General features: G+C 43.2%; 1 protein-coding gene across 2 annotated transcripts in view; it reads left to right on the top strand.

The window, feature by feature from the left end:
* The window catches only part of TRAM2 (translocation associated membrane protein 2), a 134,387-nt gene that overhangs the window by 92,570 nt on the left and 20,499 nt on the right, over positions 1-21,318 (top strand). For both annotated transcript variants that reach the window (XM_033939725.1, XM_033939724.1), the window contains exons 7-8: positions 1,584-1,654; positions 16,776-16,880. In XM_033939725.1, coding sequence (XP_033795616.1) covers positions 1,584-1,654; positions 16,776-16,880 — 176 coding nt within the window. The remainder of the gene's footprint in view (positions 1-1,583; positions 1,655-16,775; positions 16,881-21,318) is intronic.

Raw genomic sequence — 21,318 nt, 5'->3', positions numbered from 1 at the left:
GGGGTGGGGGGTGATATATCTATTTGTCATAGATTACAATTTTAGATTCAAACAATTTTTACTGATGCATACAATATCAAAAACAACATAAGAGTATCACATTATGTATAATACAACAATGCATCAAATAATATAAAATAAGAAGCATAAATACCCTCCACCTCCCCACCCAAAACCCTCCCTCCCCCCAATGGTATTCTCTAATTCACCTCACTATGACACATCAATACACTCTAGGAAACCCATCTTAAGACCGCACTATGGCCCTTAGGATGCAAGGTTTGTAAGTAAGGTTCCCATATATTCATAAACATCAACTTTCGCTTCTCAGGCTTTCCAGCATCTCTCGCCTCCCAGATGGCCAACTGATGTAATTGGTTTCGCCAATGCCAAAACTTTAGGGGGTCAGGGACCGTCCAATATTGTAAAATACATTTTTTGGCCAATAAACTCATCTTCCTACACAGCACCCGAAGACCCCTAGGCAAATGTCTGAAAGCCTCTGGCAAATCTAAAACAAAATGGGTCGGAAAACTACATAAAGATCTCCCAATTATTTTTGACATATAGGATATTATTCTTTTCAAAAAATTTTGAATAATGGGATAAGTCCAAAATGCACATCCCAAAGTATGACTCCCAATTCTACATTTCTGACATAATGGTGTAGGGAGACCTCCACTATAATATAACTGTGTACGAGTGTAATAAGCATGTAATGTAACCCTTTAGTATGTTTCGCTTAACCATGTACACGGGGTCACCCCTGGTGTCGACCTCAGAGTTCGAGCTATATCCCAATGTCCCAAATTAAGCTGTAGTTCTCTTTCCCATTTGCCTTTAATATACTTGTAGTTCTTCTCAGGTAGCAACTTTTGCAATCTAGCATGTATACAAGATACCGAAAGAGACACCCCCTCCTCCCGAGTAACAACTCTTGTAATTTAGCCCCCATATGCAATCTCAATTGTGCTCTGTCAAGGGATCTCACATAGTGCTCCACTTTTATAGTGTAATATGATTGTATTATATGTTACACTTACTTATAGCTTCAAAATGAATAGAGATATTTAAAAAAAACAAAAAACAAGGCTCTTGAGCCGGGGATTCAGGCCCTGACAGCACTAATCTGAATTTGACTTGTGACTTGTGATGCACAAGAGTATTTTATGGAATAGGCAGGTGCACAACAATACATGCACAAATTTGCACCTTTTTTGGAGCAGGTATAAATTTTGCACTGGCATTTGTGTTTTGTTGGAGCTGGTTCCTAGAGTCTGTTTTATAAAAGTTCATACTGTAGGTACCTATTTTGCCTTTTTAAAATAGGGGCCTTTTTGCACTTCCCACATAAGTGCCCTGTTATAAAGCTGTTTTGTATAGCCCAGTCTCCATGCATTTACAGTGACTTATGGGTTTGGCGTTTTGGGAGAACAGAAAAAAAATTCAGCTTTGTCAAATTGAGATCAGATGTATTCCAGGGCTGCTTGAGGGCCTCATTTTTCTGCTAGTGAAAGATCCAGACACATGTTGGAAACCTTGGTGATCTATCTTTTTTTTTTGTCACCTTGTCCACTCTTCAGGAGGAGATCCCACGTCAGCTGCAGTATATTTGTCTGTACCTGGTCCACATAGCTGGTGCATATGTCCTAAAGTAAGTTTCCTACTTTTTTATATTATAAGTATGGGAGCCCCTTTGGAAACAGGGTCTGTGGTTCATTAGTGTTTTCCAGATCATTTGTCAACCAATATTGGGGTGGATGAGATGAAGAAAAATGTAATGTTTGTGTGTTTTTTTTACTGAATAGCATATAGAGAACCACTTTACTATTAATAATGCTCATTTCTACTAGGAAGAATATTTAAATTGCAGTTTCACCTTCAAACTCTGACTAGCTAATATTCAGCACTATTTAACCGTACAGAAACAGCGCTGATCAGTTAAATGCAAATATTCAGCACGAGATAACCAGTTGTCTCTACTGAATATTCAAAGTTAGTGGCTAAAAGCTAACCAGCTATATTGCGCGATAACGGGCAATATTCATCTCTGACCAGCTAAGTTTAGCAGCCAAAACGGGCCATGTAAATAGCAGTCCTGTTTTTGGCCACTATAAACTTAACTGGCCAGTGCTGAATATTGACTTAGCTGGTTAACTTTTTAATGGCCAAAAATAACCCCCTGGATATTCAATGCTACTTGCTGGAGATGGCCTGGCATTGAATATCCGTGGTGAGTGTAAATCACAGGAGCTAGCCAGCTTGCCTCCTGCAATTTGAATCAACATATGAGTGCTGCATGATATGGTTTTTTTGGGCTTGGTTTTTTTTTGGGGGGGGGAGGGAGGAGATTTGGGGGGGAAGTGCATAGTGGGCCAGATTCTATAAATGACATTAATAATTCAGCACTGATAAAATTTGACACTCAATGCTTTTCTATAAGTGGCGCTTCAGGATAAGCATTCTTTTATAGAATAGCATTGAATTCGGCATTCAACTTTGGGCTCAAGGACTTGCACTAGGTGAAACCTGGTGCACAGATTGGGCACCATTACCCACTGTTCTGTAACACTGTGCACACCTTTTGTGAACACACCTGCCCATACCCCTCCTATGGCCACACCCCCTTTTGAGTTGTATATGACCCAATTTAGATGCCCATTGCTACAGAATAGTGCATCCCAAAATCCGACCTCTCCTGTGAGCACACTACCCAAAACCCTTATCCACACTCTTATCACCTCTTGCTTAGATTACTGCAACTTGCTTTTCTCAGGTCTTGCTCATAAGAACATAAGAATAGTCTTACTGGGTCAGACCAATGATCCATCTAGTCCAGTAACCCATCTTCGTGGAGGCTAATCCAAGTCACAAGTACCTGGCAAAAACCCAAATTGTAGCAGCATTCCATGCTACTGTCCCCTGTCTGTCTCAACAGCAGACTATGGACTTTTCCTCCAGGAATTTGTCCAAACCTTTTTTAAAACCAGCTACATTAACTGCTCTTACCACATCCTCAACTTCTCAATTTGGCTTAGCAATTCTTCCAGGTTCACCGAGACTTCTTTCAATTCCTCCACCTCATCACCCTTAAAAAACATTTCCGGTTCAGGTAGATTTCTTACATCTTCTTTCGTAAAGACCGAAGCAGAGAATTAATTTAGTCTCTCCACTATGGCTTTATCCTCCCTGAGTGCACCTTTTATTCCTTGATCATCCAACGGTCCCACGGATTCTCTCAGGTTTTCTGCTTTTGATGTACCTAAAAAAATTGTTACTATGAGTTTTTGCCTCTTTGGCAAGTTGATCTTCAAAGTCTTTTTTAGCTTTGCATCTAACTTGCCAGTGCTTATGTCTCTTCTTATTTTCTTCATTGGGATCCTTTTCCCATTCTTTAAAGGATGTTTTCTTGGCTCTAATAGTTTCTTTCACTTTGCCTTTAAACCATGCCTGCTCTCGTTTTCTGTTCTTTCCACCTTTGTTATTACGTGTAATACATCTGGTCTGCTCTTCCACAATGGTATTTTTGAACAACATCCACGCCTGGTTTACACTTCTGACCTTTGCCACAGACCCTTTTAGCTTTTTTTTAACCATTTCCTCATTTAATGGAACACCTACTCACCTAGAAGAGATCACAACTCCCTCCATAGAGAAAAATTCAGTAGCAGCAGACAGAACCTGATCCCACTTCTCACCTATACAATGGTTAGACCTCAACAAACTATATAACAAAGACAGTCACGCAGCCTATGACCTTAACCACTGCCCCCCATACCTATTGAAAACCTCCAGTACTCTATTCCGCACTCTGCTCCTACAGTGGATACAAACTTTACTCACAGATGGCCAATTCCCACAAGACCTCAGCGAAATCATTATAACAGCGATCATAAAAGACCCCAAAGGAGCAATAGACCAACCATCCAACTACAGACCCATAGCCTCAATCCTACTTTACGTCAAGCTAATGGAAGGCCTCGTAACTAAAGCCCTAAACTTATACCTAGAAAACCACAACTTAATCCACCCCACACAGTCTTGCTTCAGAACCAACTACAGCAATGAGACTCTACTAGGAACACTCCTGGACATCGCGAGACAACACCTCAGCACAGGCAAAAAAATGCTGATCATACAACTCGACCTCTCCGCAGCCTGTGATCTAGTAGAGCATGACATCCTTTTACAAACACTAAACTCAATAGGAATTACAGGCAAGGTACTAACATGGTTTAAAGGATTCCTACAATCCAGAACTTGCAGAGTCAAAACAAACTAAGAAAAATCAGAACCATGGTCCAACCCATGTGGAGTACCCCAAGAATCACCTCTTTTTCCCACACTCTTCAACCTATACATTGCCTCCCTAAGCTTCTATCTAGACAAACTAGGCATTACCTCCTACAGTTACGCAGATGACATCACCATACTCCCCCCCCTTCGACCAACCAGCTCCCTCCATGGTAGGCACAATACACAGAACACTGGAAACAGTAGCAACATGGATGAAAGAACACAAACTAAAGCTTAACCCTGACAAAACAAACTTCATCCTCCTAGAAAACAGCAAACCCCCAACCTTGACTAACCTAGTAATTAACTCGATCTCATACCCCATTCAACCCACGCTAAAACTCCTCAGAGTGCTGATAGACAGAGAGTGTTCCATGTAACCACAAATAAACAAAATAATAAAAACATCATTTGCAACTATGAGAAACCTAAGACAAGTCAGAAAATTCTTCGACAGAAAACAATTCCAACTCGTGGTTAAATCACTAATCCTAATAGACTACTGCAACATACTATATATCCCCTGCCCTGCAACCATGATAAAACAACTTCAAACAATTCAAAACACAGCCCTAAGACTCATCTGTTCACTGAAAAAATACAACCACATCACAGAGGCATACCACGACGCATACTGTCTCCCAATACAAGCAAGAGTTCACTTCAAATTCCACTGCCTACTATTTAAAGCTATAAACGGAGACAACCCAGCCTACTGGAACAGTCGACTAATTCAATCTACCTGAACCAGACACAGGAGAACCCACACAATATTCACACACCCGCCAACGAAGAAAACTGTATGACTTCGACCACAGACTACAAAACCTTCAAGAAAGAAACAAAAACCCTACTCTTCAAAAAATACATAAAACCAATATAACACAACCAGACATGTCCCAAACTCCTTCTGTAATACTATCTACTTCTTAGCAAATTAGAAAATGTTCAAACTATTCCTTAAGTACTTCTTATTATCTTAACAATATGTAATTCTTAATATCATAACAATTCTTATATAATCCACCTTGAACCGCTAGGTAAAGGTGGAATAGAAATCATTAATGTAATGTAATTTTATCATTGTCGCCCTTGAGAAAATTAAATGCCGCTACAGTAGATTTCATTAGCGATGTCATTCCAGTTATCAGCTCAAATTTGATCATGTTATGATCACTGTTTCCTAGTGGGCCCAACAGAGCTACCTCCCGTACTATGTCCTGCATTCCACTAAGAACAATATCAAAAATAGCTCCCCCTCTTGTCGGTTCCTGGACCAGTTGCTCCAAGAAGCAATCATTCATGATGTCTAGGAAGTTTACCTCCCTAGCACTCCTTGATACAGCATTTATCCAGTCAATGTTGGGGTAGTTAAAATCACTCATTCAAACACACACATGCCCTATGTGGTACCACTACAAGGCCCCCCCCCAAATATATAAAAAATTCAACATATATCTCTGGAAAAAATTTGAGAAGTGGAGGAAAAAACCTCAGTTGGGCTTGATTGGTGTAAAAAAAAAAAAAAAACTCCACTCCTCAAAATAACATCCAAGTTGAAATCCTCCAATAGACCTTGAGTAAATATCAATGTAAATAGTATTAAATATTACTTGAGGCACAATAGCAGTCAGAGAGAAAAACTTCCCGATTTCAAAAACATTGGCACAAGCACGAAACAAGCATGCAAGTCTACTTCCAGTTGAAAATATGCCCAGTACAAACTACCTGAATGGTAAGAAACAATCCACTTAGCTGTACTTGCTGCTCAACCGGAGTCTACACAATGCCTCTGCTTCAATCTGTACTCCAGAGGTGATGCAGGCTCTGGGCATATTTTCATCTGGAAGTAGACTTGCGTGCTTGTTTTTGGTGTGCTTGTGCCAGTGTTTTTGAAATCTGGAAGTTTTTCTCTCTGACTGCTGTTGTGCCTCAAGTGATATTTAATGCTATTTACATTGATATTTACTCAAGGACTATTGGAGGATTTCAACTTGGATGTTATTTTGAGGAGTGGATATTTTTTATTAATGAAGCCAAACTGAGGTTTTTTTTCTCCACTTCTCAAATTTTTTCCAGAGATATATGTTGTATTTTTGGTTTATTATGGGGGTCCTTCTAGTGTAGAAGTGTTTGCCCATGGCGCCATATAGGGCATGTATGTGTTTGAATGAGTGATTTACATGCTCTCTCCCTAATATTTTGTGGTAGTTGAAATCATCCATTATTATACTATGGCCCAATTCACCAGCTTTCCTAATCTCTGAAAACATTTCTTCATCTTTTTGCTTATTCTGTCCAGGGAGATGGTAGTATAACCCCACACGTATATTCCTTCCCTTCCCACATGGAATTTCTATCCATATGGATTCCACACTGCTATCTGTATTGCTCAGAATGTCTATTTTGTTTGGTTCAATTCCCTCTTTAACAAAAAGCACAACCCCGCTCCAGGTAACAGTGTCCCATTCATTGATTATCCTCCTTCTACCAGGTCTCTGAGATGCCTGTTATATCTACCTCATATACTCTTAACTCCCTTACTTTATTTTTTTAGACTTCTAATATTTGTATACAGAAACTTCAAATTGTGTGTTTTTTCCTTGTATCTACAGGCTGCTGAGAAGATGACAGGGATAATTTCACATCTTTACTCTGCTTCCCTCTTAAGCACTCTTGGCTTTCTTTCACCATTTTTGAAACCTCTCTGTTGGATCTCCCTAAATGTTCTGATTCAACAGTAACCTTCAAGGATACTCCACACCAATCCATCTGCTCCTGGGCGAGTGTCGGCTTCCCCCTGCCCATCTTAGTTTAAAGCTGCTCTATCTCTTTTATAAATGTTAGTGCCAGCAGCCTGGTTTCATCCCGGTTAAGATGGAGTCCACACATCTAAATCCTTGCACCATCTTCTCAACCACATATTGAGACTTTGAAACTCTGCCTGCCTTTTGGGTCTTGCGTGTGGAATGGGGAGCATTTCTGAAAATGCTACCCTGGAGGATCTGGATTTCAGCTTTCTAATTAAGAGCCTAAATTTGAACCTCCCTCCCACATTTTCCTATGGTTTTAGTACCTACATGTACCAAGACAGCCAGCTCCTCCCCTCCCTCTAATATTCTATCCAAGTGATGTGTGAGGTCCGCCACTTTTGCACCAGGCAGGCAAGTGACCAGGCAATCTTCATGCCCACCAGCCACCCAGCTAACTACATGCCTAATGATTGAATCTCCCACTGCAACAGCTGTCCTAACTCCTCCCTTCTGGGCAGAAGCTCCTGGAGATAGATCCTCGGTACAAGAGGATATTGCATCTCCTGGTGGGCAGGTCATGGCTAAAGGATCATTTCCTGCATCACCAGGTTGATGTTCTCCTTTTAGGAACCTCCCTCCTCCAAGGCTGCACAGGGGCTGCCTGACTAGAGGTGGGACTTCTCTACAACATCCCTATAGGTCTCCTCTCTGTACCTCTCTGTCTCCCTCAGCTCCTCCAAGTCTGCAACTTTAGCCTCAAGGGAATGGACTCATTCTCTGAGAGCCGGAGCTCTTTGCAGCGAGCACACACATAATTTCTCGCCAATTGGGAAATAATCATAGATGTGACACTCTGTACAAAAGACTGGATAGCTCATCTTTTGTTGCTGGACTACTGTCTGCATCTTATTATTGAGCTGCTTCATTAAATCCTATTAGGGTACTAGGAATGTTAGACTGGTATGTTTCAGGTTTGTGGAGATTATCCTTGTTAAGATCAGCTGGGGAGTTATGGTGGTTAATTTAAGAGTAGTATAAGAGTACTTTGAGCCTAGGGATGGATGGGTTGTGGGGAAGGTGGGTGGGAAGAGGCAGGTTGCTGTGAAAACTATCTTTAACGCTGAGCCTCTACAACCTCTCTCTTAGAACCAGGCTTACTGAGGGTTAGACACTAGACCAGCATTCCTCCCCTCAAAGGGTCACCTGTGAAGTGTGATCTCTAAGAGAGTCCAGTTCTCTCTTCAGTCCATCCAAAATTCTGCCCAATGACTTATATTCCACAAGAGCCGCCATACTCACATTACCCCTCTGCTCAAATCACTTAATTGGCTCCCCATCCATTTCTGATTACAGATCAAACTCCTTTTACTGACCTACTCGGCAGCCCCTCAATATCGCTCCTCACTTATCTCCCCCTAAGATCTCTCCTGCGAACTCCGTTCATTGGATAAGTCCTTCCTATCTGTACCCTTCTCCCCCACTGCCAACTCCAGACTCCATCCCTTCTATCTTGTTGCACCATATGCCTGGACCAGACTGCCTGATTCATTACATCATTCTCCATCTCGAGCAATATTCAAATCTGAGCTAAAAGCTCACTTTTTCGAGACTGCTTTTAACTCCTCCCACTCAGTATAAGATACCTATGCCCAGCTTACCATTCCCTCTGTGAGAAATTCCCCAACCCCAATATGTCCTGCTTGTCTGTCTAAATTAGATTGTAAGCTCTTCTGAGCAGGGACCATCTATTACATGTTAAATGTACATATACAGCGTTGCATACACCTTTCAGCACTTTAGAAATTATAAATCGTAGTAGCAATAAAGTCAGATCATCACTTAAATGATAATTAGTGCCAATTAAGTGCTTGTTAGCGCCAGTAATTAAATCATTGGAGCTTCAACTTATTAGATCTGTCCATACATTGATGAGTAATGCTGGCTCGGATTCTGTATAGGACGCCCGTCCTATACAGAATCTGGACTGAATCTTCTTATTTGAAGTTCAGGCACTAGTTTTATCCATAGTAGATTACTGTAATATTGTTTATTTGGGAGCCCCAAAGAAAATCTTGAGAAAATTGAGAATAGTATAAAATACGGCTGTCCGATTGATATTTGGGTTGAAGGAAAATGACTCCCGGTGGAGGCACAAGTACTATTCAGATTTTCTTGCATCTGTTTTAAGCTGGTCTGGGGATTTGCCCCAAATTACCTTTTATCTCATTTTGTGTTATACAGTCCAACGAGGATAACCAGGAATTCCAATTTATTTGCTTATCCAAAAATTACTGGCTGCAGATATAAGACTTTTTTGGATAGGACCCTTGCATTTCAAGCAAGTAAGCGGCAGTCCTGGTGGGGTAATTATATTGGTGGAGTTATGTTGTCTAATGGTGCATTTCGAAAAGTAATTAAGTCAGTGTTGTTTGATAAATTTATTTCCTAAATGAGGATATTACTGTTAATCAAAATTCTACATTGAATATATTAGGAAAACTGTTGTATTGTAATTATTTGTATTTCACTGATTGACTTTAATTATTTGTATTTCGCTGATTGTCCAGTCTTCTACTGTGTAAACCGCCTAGAAATTGTTTGATTATGGCGATATAAAAGAATAAAGTTATGTTATATATTATGTTATGTTCTCAAGGCTTTTTTTAAAGGAATTTTAATTGTAGTCGGAGGTCTGGAATGGTATCGGCACATTTTTTTGTTTGTTTTTAGATGCTTTCCTGTTCGGTGTTGGAGTTCTTTTATTTTCCTACGATGGTTCCCAAGGAGCAGTATATAAATCTTTTAATAAACATATTTTATGCGCCACTGGAATCCGTTCCTGATTTTGGGCACCCTTTATAGAATTCAGGGAGTGCTCTGCTGTTTGTATTTGTGCTATACATTTCAGGGCATATGAGCCAACTTTTTCAAAATTTATTGGGGATGTTAAACCCAGTGGAAATGATCTCTCCCTGGACACAGTCAAGGAGTTTGTTTGGTATTGGAGGGTGGCTGTATTTGGGCTGCGAGCAGCTTTTCTAGTTCATTCTGCATCAGTGATTAAAATATGAGTAATTTGAGGATTTCTAGTTGCGGATGGAGCATGATAGGTCCAATAGCAAAAACAAAACTTTATTTTACATTAACTCCCTCGAACCCCGGTCCCGTCCAAACTCCACCCTACCCTAATCCTCAACTCAAATAGCACATAGTACTTGAACCCAACAGACCAAACCATCCTCAACTTAATACCAAATAAGCATTAATATTACCCACAAGATCCAGAGGGCTACAAACATAAGGCATATCCATCAATACAAAGACTTTGAGTTCAAAAAGCTAATGATATCAACTAAGAAGTTCTCTTAGAGTGATACCATATTTCAAAAGAATGCCAATGTTTCTTAAAGATGGCCAGTTGATTATGGTGAATAGCTCTCAAGTTTGCTAAGGTTATAGGCATGCCACAATCTCCAGTGACTTATTTCTGGCCAAAGCCAAAGGCCTCTACTCTGTCCTCATCCTCTTTTATACTATAGATCACCGCCCTCATCAATACGCTGTTCTCACTTGGATTCCAGGGCTCTGTTATCTCAGGGCTTTCTTCCTATCTCTCCCGTTGCAATTTTAGCGTATGTTAAATTAATCAGGTTTTCTATTCCACCTTTACCTATTCAGTTCAAGGTCGGATTACATTACAAGAGGTTGGGTCAGTTACCTATGGACAATTTAACATGGACATTCAATAGGGTTGCTAGTACTGTACAGATAGATCAGTACAATTATTCATACAGTTAGGTCATAGTTACAAATACATAGTTTTCTATGATGTGGATATATTTTTTGACAGTGGTGAGGGTGTTGACTAATGTATCCGTTACAGGTAGAGCTATTCGGGGTGGATGTCTTCTCCTTATATAATCATATACTATACTTTTTTTCTGGAGGGCCTGTAAGCGTGACCCGGGAATACTAGTTGGTAAAGTTTGACATAAATACAATAATTTTGGCAAGAGCATCATTTTGCAGACCACTGTTCTCTCAAACCAAGATTGATGAACCGTGCCTGTGATCCAATGCTATGTACAACTCAGCAAGAAGCTTACCATAAATAAGCTTAAAAATTAAGGATAGATCTCCAGTTAATTTCATTCCTGGATATTGAATATATTTGTGAGCCCAACCAAAGGGAAAATCCTGTGAGAGAGTCCAGATTAATATTAAGAAGTTCTGATTTAAATGTGTTCATCTTGAACCCAGATAGAGTCCCCATATGTGAGCAACTCTTGAAGCATATTAGGAAGAGAAAATCTAGGGTTCCCTACTGTCAACAAGATTATCGTCTGCAAAAAGGGATATTTTATATTCCTTTTGAACTATGTTATGAAATGGTGACTATGAATTTTCACTGTGAGAGGTTCAGTAACTAGGGCAAATAATAACGGGGACAAGGAGCATCCCTGCATTGTTCCCCTATGCAATCCAAAGGTACTAGAATATCCCATTTACTCGAATTTTAGCATTGAGTACAAAGTAAAGCGCAGAAATCCAACTCCTAAAATTAGGTCCCAGCCAGAAGTGCTGCAAGATTTGCAGCATGAAATTCCACTCACCCTGTCAAAGACCCTTTCTACGTCAATAGCTGCTTGGCATACCAGATTAAATCCAAATTCCTCCCCACATTATCACTAGTGGATCTCCCAGAAATAAAACCTGCTTAATCTTCCCCCACTAGATGGTAATAACTATTAAGTCTGTTAGCCAGTATTATAGCCAGTAAATTGACCATCTAAATTTAATGATGATATTGGTCAGTAGGACCCCAATTTTGGTAATATAGTTACCCCATCAATTTACCACTCTGAAGGATGTCATTAAAAACCTCTACTGATATTGGAGCCACATAGCCTTACAAACATTTATAAAATTTTGCAGTGAGGCCATTCAATCAGGAGGACTTCCCCGGCTTCAGGGTCAAAATTGCCTCCTTAATTTCCTACAATTTGATTGGCTGACAAAGGGAAAGTATTTGCTCGCTAATGAATCAAGGAAGAGAAGCCTCCTCCAAATATTTGTCAATCTCTTCAGAATGAGGATGAACCTCAGACTGATATAACTGATGAAATTGTAAAAAAACAAAACAAAAACTCCCTAAGCTTAGGGGGATCAATAATGAATTGACCCTGGGAACCTTTCAACATATAAATACAGTCAAACCTCGGTTTGCGAGAACGCGGTTTGTGAGTGTTTGCAAGACGAGCAAAACACTTGAGCAAACTTTAACTTGCAAAACGAGCATTGACTCAATTAGCGAGTGAGTCCACCCCAGGAACCGGCTTCTCTTCCCTCGCAGCCCACCTCCAAACCCTTACCTCCAGCAGACACCGGCACCGGATGAGAGGAGCCGGAGGCTGGCGGCAGAGAGCAGTAGCACCCGGAAGTACTATTGCAGGGGTGGGTCACAAATGTTTAAGGACCATAGGGTGGAGATGGGGGGGGCAGGGGAGTAAAGGGCACCTCCATGCTATCGGCCTCAGTTGGCAGCAGGGCTGCTCTCCGAGTCCTTCAGTTGCAGCATGCCGGCTGTGATTCCGAGCTCTCTTTCCACCACACTGCGACTGTTTACAACCACCTCTTCCGGCCTCTCTCCCATTGGCCCACATCACGGATGTGGCTTGGTGCGTCGGGCTGGCTTCTCCGCACAACGCGTTAGCTGGACGTTGAAGAGAAGCACGGGAGCTTCCCCCGCTGCCAGATTGGAGCGTTTCTCCTGACGTCGCCCTGGTAATTTTGTGCGCTAGGTTGGAATGTTGGCAGCGCGGTAATGGTAGCCTGATGATGAGAGTGCTTAAATGTGGAGGGGAGAAACCATCCGCCCATCGCACGAGCGCAGGCAGCTGCCGAGGGTAAGTGTGCGGCTGACATTCTTTCCAGAGTTGTGGGACAGTTTGGCACCAGAGCCAGGGAGGTGGGTTTGGCAGCGAGGGGCTGGTTTGTGCTTAGAGACAGGAAAGAAAGAGGCGGGCTGGAGGTAGAGGAAGGCTTTCTTGAGCAATAATGCACAGGGGGAGGAGGGAAAGCTGTTCGGGGGCCAGCAGCTGATGCTGTGTTCTCCGATACGGTTGGATTAGATGCAGAAACCCGAGGTATTGGGGTGGGGAGTACTGCAGTAGATACTGAAAGTTTGCAGGGGAGGGTGAGATTTTATTTGCAACATAGACCTGTTTTGAGGATGTGGAACGAATTGTCTGAGTTTCCATTACTTGCTATGGGGAAAGTTGCTTTGATATACGAGCACTTTGGGTTACGAGCATGCTCCTGGAACGGATTATGCTTGTAAACCAAGGTACCACTGTAAATTATTGCATCTGTTTAGCCTTCAGTTGTTATGCTAATAAGCCCTCTGTGCCACATAGAAACATGATGGCAGATAAAGGCTGAACGGCCCATCCAGTCTTCCCCTTCACAGCATCCACTATCTCCTCTTTTCCCTTAGTGTGGGACAGGCATGTGGGATTTCTGTCTTGAATTCAGATACAGTCTTTGTCTCCACCACCTCTACTGGGAAACTATTCCATGCATCTGCCACCCTTTCTGTAAAGAAGTACCGTATTTTCATGCATATAAAGCGCGCGTTATATATGATTTTACAAACTGAGTATAACCATGCGCGTTATATGCGGGGTTTTTTTTCTCATTGCGATCCGGCATCCCCCCCTGTGAACCGGCATCCTCCCCCCCGCTCGCGTCACCCCCCTCCCCCACGATCCTACATCCCCCCACACCGCAAAGACATCGCTTACCCGATTGGGCACCAGCACCAATGCACAGGACGTGCCAGTGCCCGAAGATCCTCCTCGCCTGGGCTTGGCTGGGCTGGGCGGTGCGAGGGAGATCCTCCCTCTTCCCTGTGCTGAGCTGGGCTGGGCTTTGAGCATTTTCGCATGCTCAAAGCCTTCTGGTCTCGCTTTCTCCGAGATTCTGAATCCTAGAATCTCGGAGAGAGCGGGGAAGGGGGGTGACGCGAGCAGGGGGGGAGGATGCCGGTTCGCAGGCCAGAAGAGGGAGTAAGCGGGGGTGGCGGGAGGAGGTTATAGCAGCATGCGCGGTATACGCGTGTGCGTGCTATATAGATTTTTTTTTACAGCAATGCTTTGTTCCTGCGCGCTATACGCGTATGCGTGTTATACACGTATGCGCGTTATATGCGTGAAAATACGGTATTTTCTTATATTACTCCTGAGCCTATCATCTCTTAATTTCATCCTATTCCCTCTCCTTCTGGAATTTTCCTTTATTTGAAAAAGACTCAACTCCTGAACATTAATGCCATGGAGATATTTAAATGTCTCTATCATATCCCCTCTCTCCCGTCTGTCCCCGTATGATTTATCCAGCAATTTGAAAAATTCCCCTATACATGTGAAAGTAATGCCAGGGAGATGGTTCAATATTAATGAATTTTGTTCAGTGAATGTAAGTGCACACCAGGCACTAATTGTGAGACCATAATGAGCCTCAATGAACTCGGTTGTCACAAACAATTCACATCATTTTGCTCTTCTGAAAGTACATATCTCAATGTGTATTTATATATCTCATAAGAAACTCTGTGACACTAATGAATAAATAAAGGAGAACCATGTCCCAAGAGAAACAATCCAAAAGAAAAAAGATGCTGTTGTCAACTGATATAGATTAAATGACAAGCACTGTTGTTCATAAACGTCATGAAAATAAACAACTTATCTTCTTTAAAGCTCCTTTGTCAATATCTTAACTACAAATAATAGCGTGCATCCGACGAAGTCCCCGTTTCAAAATTTTCAACAGGAATTCATTGCAGCTCCATATAGGAGAAAAATAGCTTCGAAAATTCTATGGCGTCTGAATTACGAGTGAAGGAAACAGCGTGTTCCATCGCCAGACTTCACAGCAGGGCTCTTGCTCCCCAATGGCGTCAGACTGTGGGCGGTGGTTAGGAACCGGTCAAGTCTCTGCTGCGAGGGGGAATAAGTGAAGGTAGGAGAGGGAACCACCTTCACCACCTCCTTTCTTTTAGTATCCGGCATTGGGCTTGAGGTTACACCGAAGCAAGCAACCAGATTCACAGACTGTTTCCATGCCGATTCACACAGCCATGTTGGCCCCTCCCCCCTCCCTTAGCTCAGAATTATTTTCTTTTATGATAACAACTGCAGTTGTATTTGCTGGAAAATCAGTTCTTTATTACCCTGATTCTATTTTAACGTCCCTGGTTTTGGTACGGTTATTTACTTTTAAGAATCTACATGGTTTGACATACGGATTACATGATGTGGTTTGTTACATTATGCATAACCACAAAAAAATATTCATAAGATAAATCAACATCAGAGATTCTATATGGCACGTTTCCAATCTAAAACCTCAGTGAGAAATGAGAAAAGACCTCAGTGTTTCCCAGGAGCATACCTGGGACACTTTCTATGGCAAGTAATCAATTGCCACAGAGAAATACATCCTCGGTCTGAGAAAAACTCCGTTGTAAGGGCTACAATCACAAAACTTTTTTTTATAAATTAGATTTTCACAAAATAGTAGGAAACAAGCACTTATCTTAGGTGATCACTCTATATCTTCTGATATTGAATAAATCTTTGCAGTTGAACCCGAGTGCTATATAATTACAACACACGGGGGAATGATTTAGATTTCCCTTTTAGGCCCTGTTTTGCATAATTGCTGCATCAGGGGAATATTTTAGAAAAAGAGCTACCGCTTCAAAAATTCCCATGACTGCAGTTAAGATTATTTTCAGTTTGCCAGTTTGCTTACAATCTCCCCAAATATTCAAATGGAAAAACTCTACCAGTGAGCCAAACCTTTCCAACACAGCTAATGTAAAAGGGGGTGGGTTAGAATTGTGTTAACTGGAGGGCCCTTTTACTAAAGCCTCAGTAAAAGTGGCCTTAGGGCATCCTTACCGCAGGTCTTTGCCAAACAAGCCACTTTTGCTGCAGCCAGAAATGGGCTGATTTCCCTAATTAATGGCAACATGCTAATTTCACCATTGATGCATGGCCATTAAAAAAAAAATTATCGCATGAGCCTCTACTGCCACCTATTTTATAAGTGGTAAGGGTCCCTGTGCTAATCAATTAGCACATGGCAGTGCCTCACGCATTAACTGATTTAGCACTGTTGCACCCACTCTCCACTCCCTAACACACTCTCTTCCCAGAATATTTAAAATATTTTTGTATTATGTAGTGTGCACACGCAAATTGACCATTTTCCCGCAGGACACCAGTGCACGTCTTGCGGTAATATTTTTTTAATGTGTGGTAAGCGTATGCTAGCATTTACTGCAGTTTTTAGTAAAAGGACCCCTGAGTTATTAAGATGTATGTTAGTGTTATGTGAGATATTTTAAACGTGGGATATATTGAGGAGGATTCTTTTTGTTGCAACATTCATTGTATTGATCTGTGATTTTATTTTTTAGATGTGTTATGTGCTTTGATTGTACTTTGTATTTATATAGATTCTGTAAATGCATTTGCTTTGAGATCTGAACTAGTTAGGATTGTGATTTGACTCAAGCTCACATTGGGTAAAGCAGAATACAAATCTAGAAAATTAATTTAAATTTACAAATGTCCTTTCCTTTGGAGCAATGTAAGGATGATCCTTAACCATCCACTGCCTGCAGGAAACTGATTCAGCTGTGTTCTCTTTCCTCAGTTTGACCCGCTTGGGTTTGATCCTGCTGCTCTTACAGTATGTGGCAGAATTCCTCTTCCATGTGGCCCGTCTCTTCTACTTCACAGATGAAAACAACCAGAAGTTGTAAGTAGTGCTGTGATGGAGGCAGTAGATGTGATGTATCTCAATTTCAGTTAGGTCTTTGACTCTGTGTTACGCAATATAGATTGTACTGTCGTGTGTACTTCAAGTTGTTTTATCAGTGACTTAGGACTCCTTTTACGAAGACAAGCTAGGGCTTTAAGGCGCGGAATAACGCACGCGCTAAAATGCCCCCCGTGCTAGCCGCTACCGCTTCCTCTTGAGCAGGCGGTAATTTTCCGGTGCGTGTGCTAAAAATGCTAGCGCAATTTCGTAAAAGGAGCCCTTAGTGTTGGGCCCTTAGGACATGTCAGTTGAGATGAAGCTCCTCTGAATTCAGCGTTGGAACTGATTTAATGCAATATATTAATTGGTGACGAGGAAGAGGATATCAAACATACACAGGAAAATTCACAACTAGTGTAAAATATTGCTGGCTCCACCCAGAACGTGTCTGAATACTGTGGTGCCATCAAGCAGCTTGTTCTTTGCTATCAAAAATGTGGTTCTCCTAGGACAAGCAGGATGAGTCAGCCACATATGGGTGTTGTTCCAACAGCTCCCAATTTGCGGATAAGCTCTCCAATAGCTCAGAGAGATATTTTTTTTTTTCTCTGAGCACGTGCAGTGCCCGGGCCCCACTGGGTATGCCCGAGCCCTACCCATTTCCCCCTGCTTCCCCCTAATCCCCAGTCTTTAGTTTATCCCAGGACAAGCAGGCAGCATATTCTTGACTGATGGGTGACGGCACCGACGGAGCCCTGGTACGGACAATTTTAGAGTGATTGCACTCTAAGAACTTAGAAAGTTCTAGTTAGGCCGCACCGCGCGTGCGCGAGTGCCTTCCCGCCCGACAAAGGCGCGCGGTCCCCAGTTTCTTAGTTTCCGCGGAGCTAAGAAGACGCGTGTTTCCAACGGCTGTTGGAAAACTTTTTCATTGTTACTCGCCTTCCCGCTCGCGCGTTCTTTTTCTTTGAGAATTGTTCTCTTTCTTATTTTATTTCGTTTGTGTTCAAAAAAAAAAAAATATATCATTATCCGACCCGCACAAGTGGTGCCTGCAGTGTCTGGGTCCGGACCATAGGGCAGAAACGTGCACCCGCTGTAGTTCTCTTCAAAAGAGAACTTTAAAAAATCGGCAAATACAACAGCGGATCCTTTTCGGTACCGCTATGGAAGTTCCACCGGTATCGACTCCTGCAACTTCCTCCAAATCGACACCGGTAGTGTCGGCACCGCAAGATCCATCGCCGGTGTCGCACCCCGTAGGTAAGCCGGCTAAGAAGCCTTCCCCTACTGTTCTCGGGCCGCCAGTCGAGCATGCAGTGAGCCAAGTCCTGCAGACTGTGCGCCGGCCCCGTAAGCACTCCGCTCCCATTGAAGTTACTGCCTCTTCATCGGCATCGACTTCGCCTGAGCGTCGAGCTGCACTGCAGGTACCGAGCAAGAAAAAAGCGGTACCGGTGCCATCGGGACCGACTCTGGATGAGCGTATTGCCTCCATCCTACAGGTCCAACTTAAGGAGCAACTGCAACAATTGCTCCCGGCTCTACTGACTCCGAACCTTCCAGTGTCGGTACCTACTGAGCCTTCGGTGCCGATTGTCGACCAGCCTCTTTTATCGGCATCGACATTATCGGCACCGCAAAAATCTATATCTATGCCTGTTCTGTCGGCAGAGCCGAAGTCTCTTCGGCGTACTGCTTACTCGGCTTCTGATCCGGTACCGTTCTCTGACACCCGTACCGCTGTGCAGTCACCAGGTACGATATCGACACGTTCAGTACGCAAGACCAAGCATACCGAATCCTCCACTCCCCTTTCTCAGGGCCGTCTTCAATCGGTACGGGACCCTGACTTGTGGGATGACTCTGACGATCCCCTCGGTACCGAGGAAGATTATTCGTCTGATGAGGATGATCCATCGGTGCAGGATCCTGCTAGTAAGCCAGAGCACTCCTCCTTCACCAAGTTCCTAAAGGAGATGTCAGACACCCTTTCAATTCCTCTAGAGTCTGACTCTAAAAAATCCAAGGCATTTCTCGATGCTTTGGATTTTGACCAACCTCCCAAAGAGTTTTTGAAGTTACCCCTCCATGACATCTTGAGGGAAACTTTTTACAAAAATTTGGAAACTCCTCTAACAATTCCAGGAGCCCCTAGTAAACTGGAATCACTTTATAAAGTGATTCCTATTCCAGGGTTTGACAAACACCAACTTCCCCATGAGTCTCTGCTGGTGGAGTTGACCCTGAAGAAATCTACGGGAGCTAGTGTATATGCCTCTGTCCCTCCTGGCAGAGAGGGCAAGGCCATGGATAAATTTGGGAAACGTCTTTACCAAAATGCGATGTTGGCCAACCGTTCAGGTAATTACGCGTTTCACTTCTCTTTTTACCTGAAACATCTCATCCAACAGGTGGCCTCTTTTCAAAAGTATATTCCGGACCGTAAACTTCCTGCATTTCAACAATGCACCTCCAGCCTTTTGCAACTCAGGAAGTTTATGGTCCGTTCAATTTATGATACTTTTGAACTGACATCACGGGCCACTGCTATGTCTGTAGCGATGAGACGGTTGGCATGGCTCCGAGTCTCAGACCTGGATGTGAACCACCAGGACCGGCTTGCCAATGCGCCCTGCCTAGGGGATGAGCTGTTTGGGGAGTCCATGGATACCACCACGCAAAAGCTTTCTGCCCATGAAACACGGTGGGACACCTTGTTGAAAAATAAGAAGAAGCCTCCTCCTCCTCGTCCATTTAGACAACAACCATCGTATCAGAGGAGGTTTTCTGCTCGGCCGGTTCAGCCTCATCCTCCTCAACCTCGGAGGCAACGCCAACAGCACCAACAGGCTCGTCAGCAACAGCCGCCTACCATAAAGCCTGCCCCTCAAACTAAGCCGACGCAGCCCTTTTGACTCCCTTCTCCAGGGTATTGCCAGTCTTCCTCCCTCCTGTCCTATTCCACAGCCCATAGGAGGTCGACTTCACGTTTTTCTCTCTCGATGGGAAGTAATCACCACCGACCAGTGGGTGCTCTCGATCTTAGCCCACGGCTACTCCCTAAACTTCCAGACTCCTCCGCCGTTAGGCCTCCCAAAAGAGTCTGCTTCCAACAAGTCTCAGTCCCTCCTTCTCGCTCAAGAGGTTCAATCCCTCCTTCTTCTCAACGCCATCGAAGAAGTTCCTCAAGATCAGCGAGGCCAGGGATTTTACTCCCGGTACTTTCTAGTACCCAAAAAGACCGGAGACCTCAGACCAATATTAGATCTCAGAGATCTCAACAAATGTTTGGTCAAGGAGAAGTTCAAAATGTTATCTCTTGCCACCCTATACCCTCTTCTCTCTCAGGGCAACTGGCTATGCTCCCTCGATCTCAAAGAGGCGTACACACACATTCCTATCCATCTGACATCCAGGCAATATCTACGCTTTCTCATCAACCAACATCATTATCAGTACAAGGTGTTACCCTTCGGCCTGGCCTCCTCTCCCAGGGTGTTCACCAAATGTCTGATTGTGGTTGCGGCCTATCTCCGCTCTCACAACTTTCAAGTCTTCCCTTATCTGGACGACTGGCTGATCAAGGCTCATTCTCCTCAGGCGGTTCAGCTTGCCACCAATCAGACCATTCACTTCCTTCGACTGTTGGGGTTCGAAATCAATCTACCCAAGTCGCACCTCATTCCAACTCAGCGACTTCAATTCATTGGAGCCATTCTGGACACTATTTGGATGAGGGCGTTTCTTCCACCAAACCGCCTTCAAACCATCCTTTATCTCTGTCAGCAGGTGTTTCAGCAAACTTCCATCTCTGCAAATCACATGATGGTGCTCTTGGGACACATGGCCTCCACAGTACATGTCACACCCTTCGCACGTCTCCACCTGCGTACTCCTCAATGGACCTTAGCGACCCAGTGGTCCCAAGCGACGGATCCTTGTTCACAACACATATCTGTGACCTCGTCTCTTCGACAGTCGCTTCTTTGGTGGTTGACATCCTCAAATCTATCCAGAGGTCTGCTGTTCCATCTACCTCCTCATCAACTAGTCATCACCACGGATTCCTCCCCCTATGCCTGGGGAGCTCACTTGAACGAGTTCCAAACTCAGGGGTTTTGGACTACCCAGGAAAAGAAACACCACATCAATTTCCTGGAACTCCGAGCGATGTTTTATGCCCTCAAGGCATTTAAACATCTTCTCTTCCCTCAAGTACTACTCATTTGCACAGACAATCAAGTTGCGATGTACTACATCAACAAACAGGGAGGGACGGGCTCCCGCCTGTTGTGTCAGGAAGCCCAAAGGATTTGGTCTTGGGCGACAGCTCGTCACTTATTCCTGAAGGCTGTCTACATTTAAGGGGAACTGAATTCCTTAGCAGACAATCTCAGCAGAATTCTTCAACTTCACGAATGGTCTCTCGATC

The sequence above is a fragment of the Geotrypetes seraphini genome, chromosome 3, assembly GCF_902459505.1.
Source record: "Geotrypetes seraphini chromosome 3, aGeoSer1.1, whole genome shotgun sequence".
Taxonomy (NCBI): domain Eukaryota; kingdom Metazoa; phylum Chordata; class Amphibia; order Gymnophiona; family Dermophiidae; genus Geotrypetes; species Geotrypetes seraphini.
This window is presented reverse-complemented; position numbering and strand designations above follow the sequence as displayed.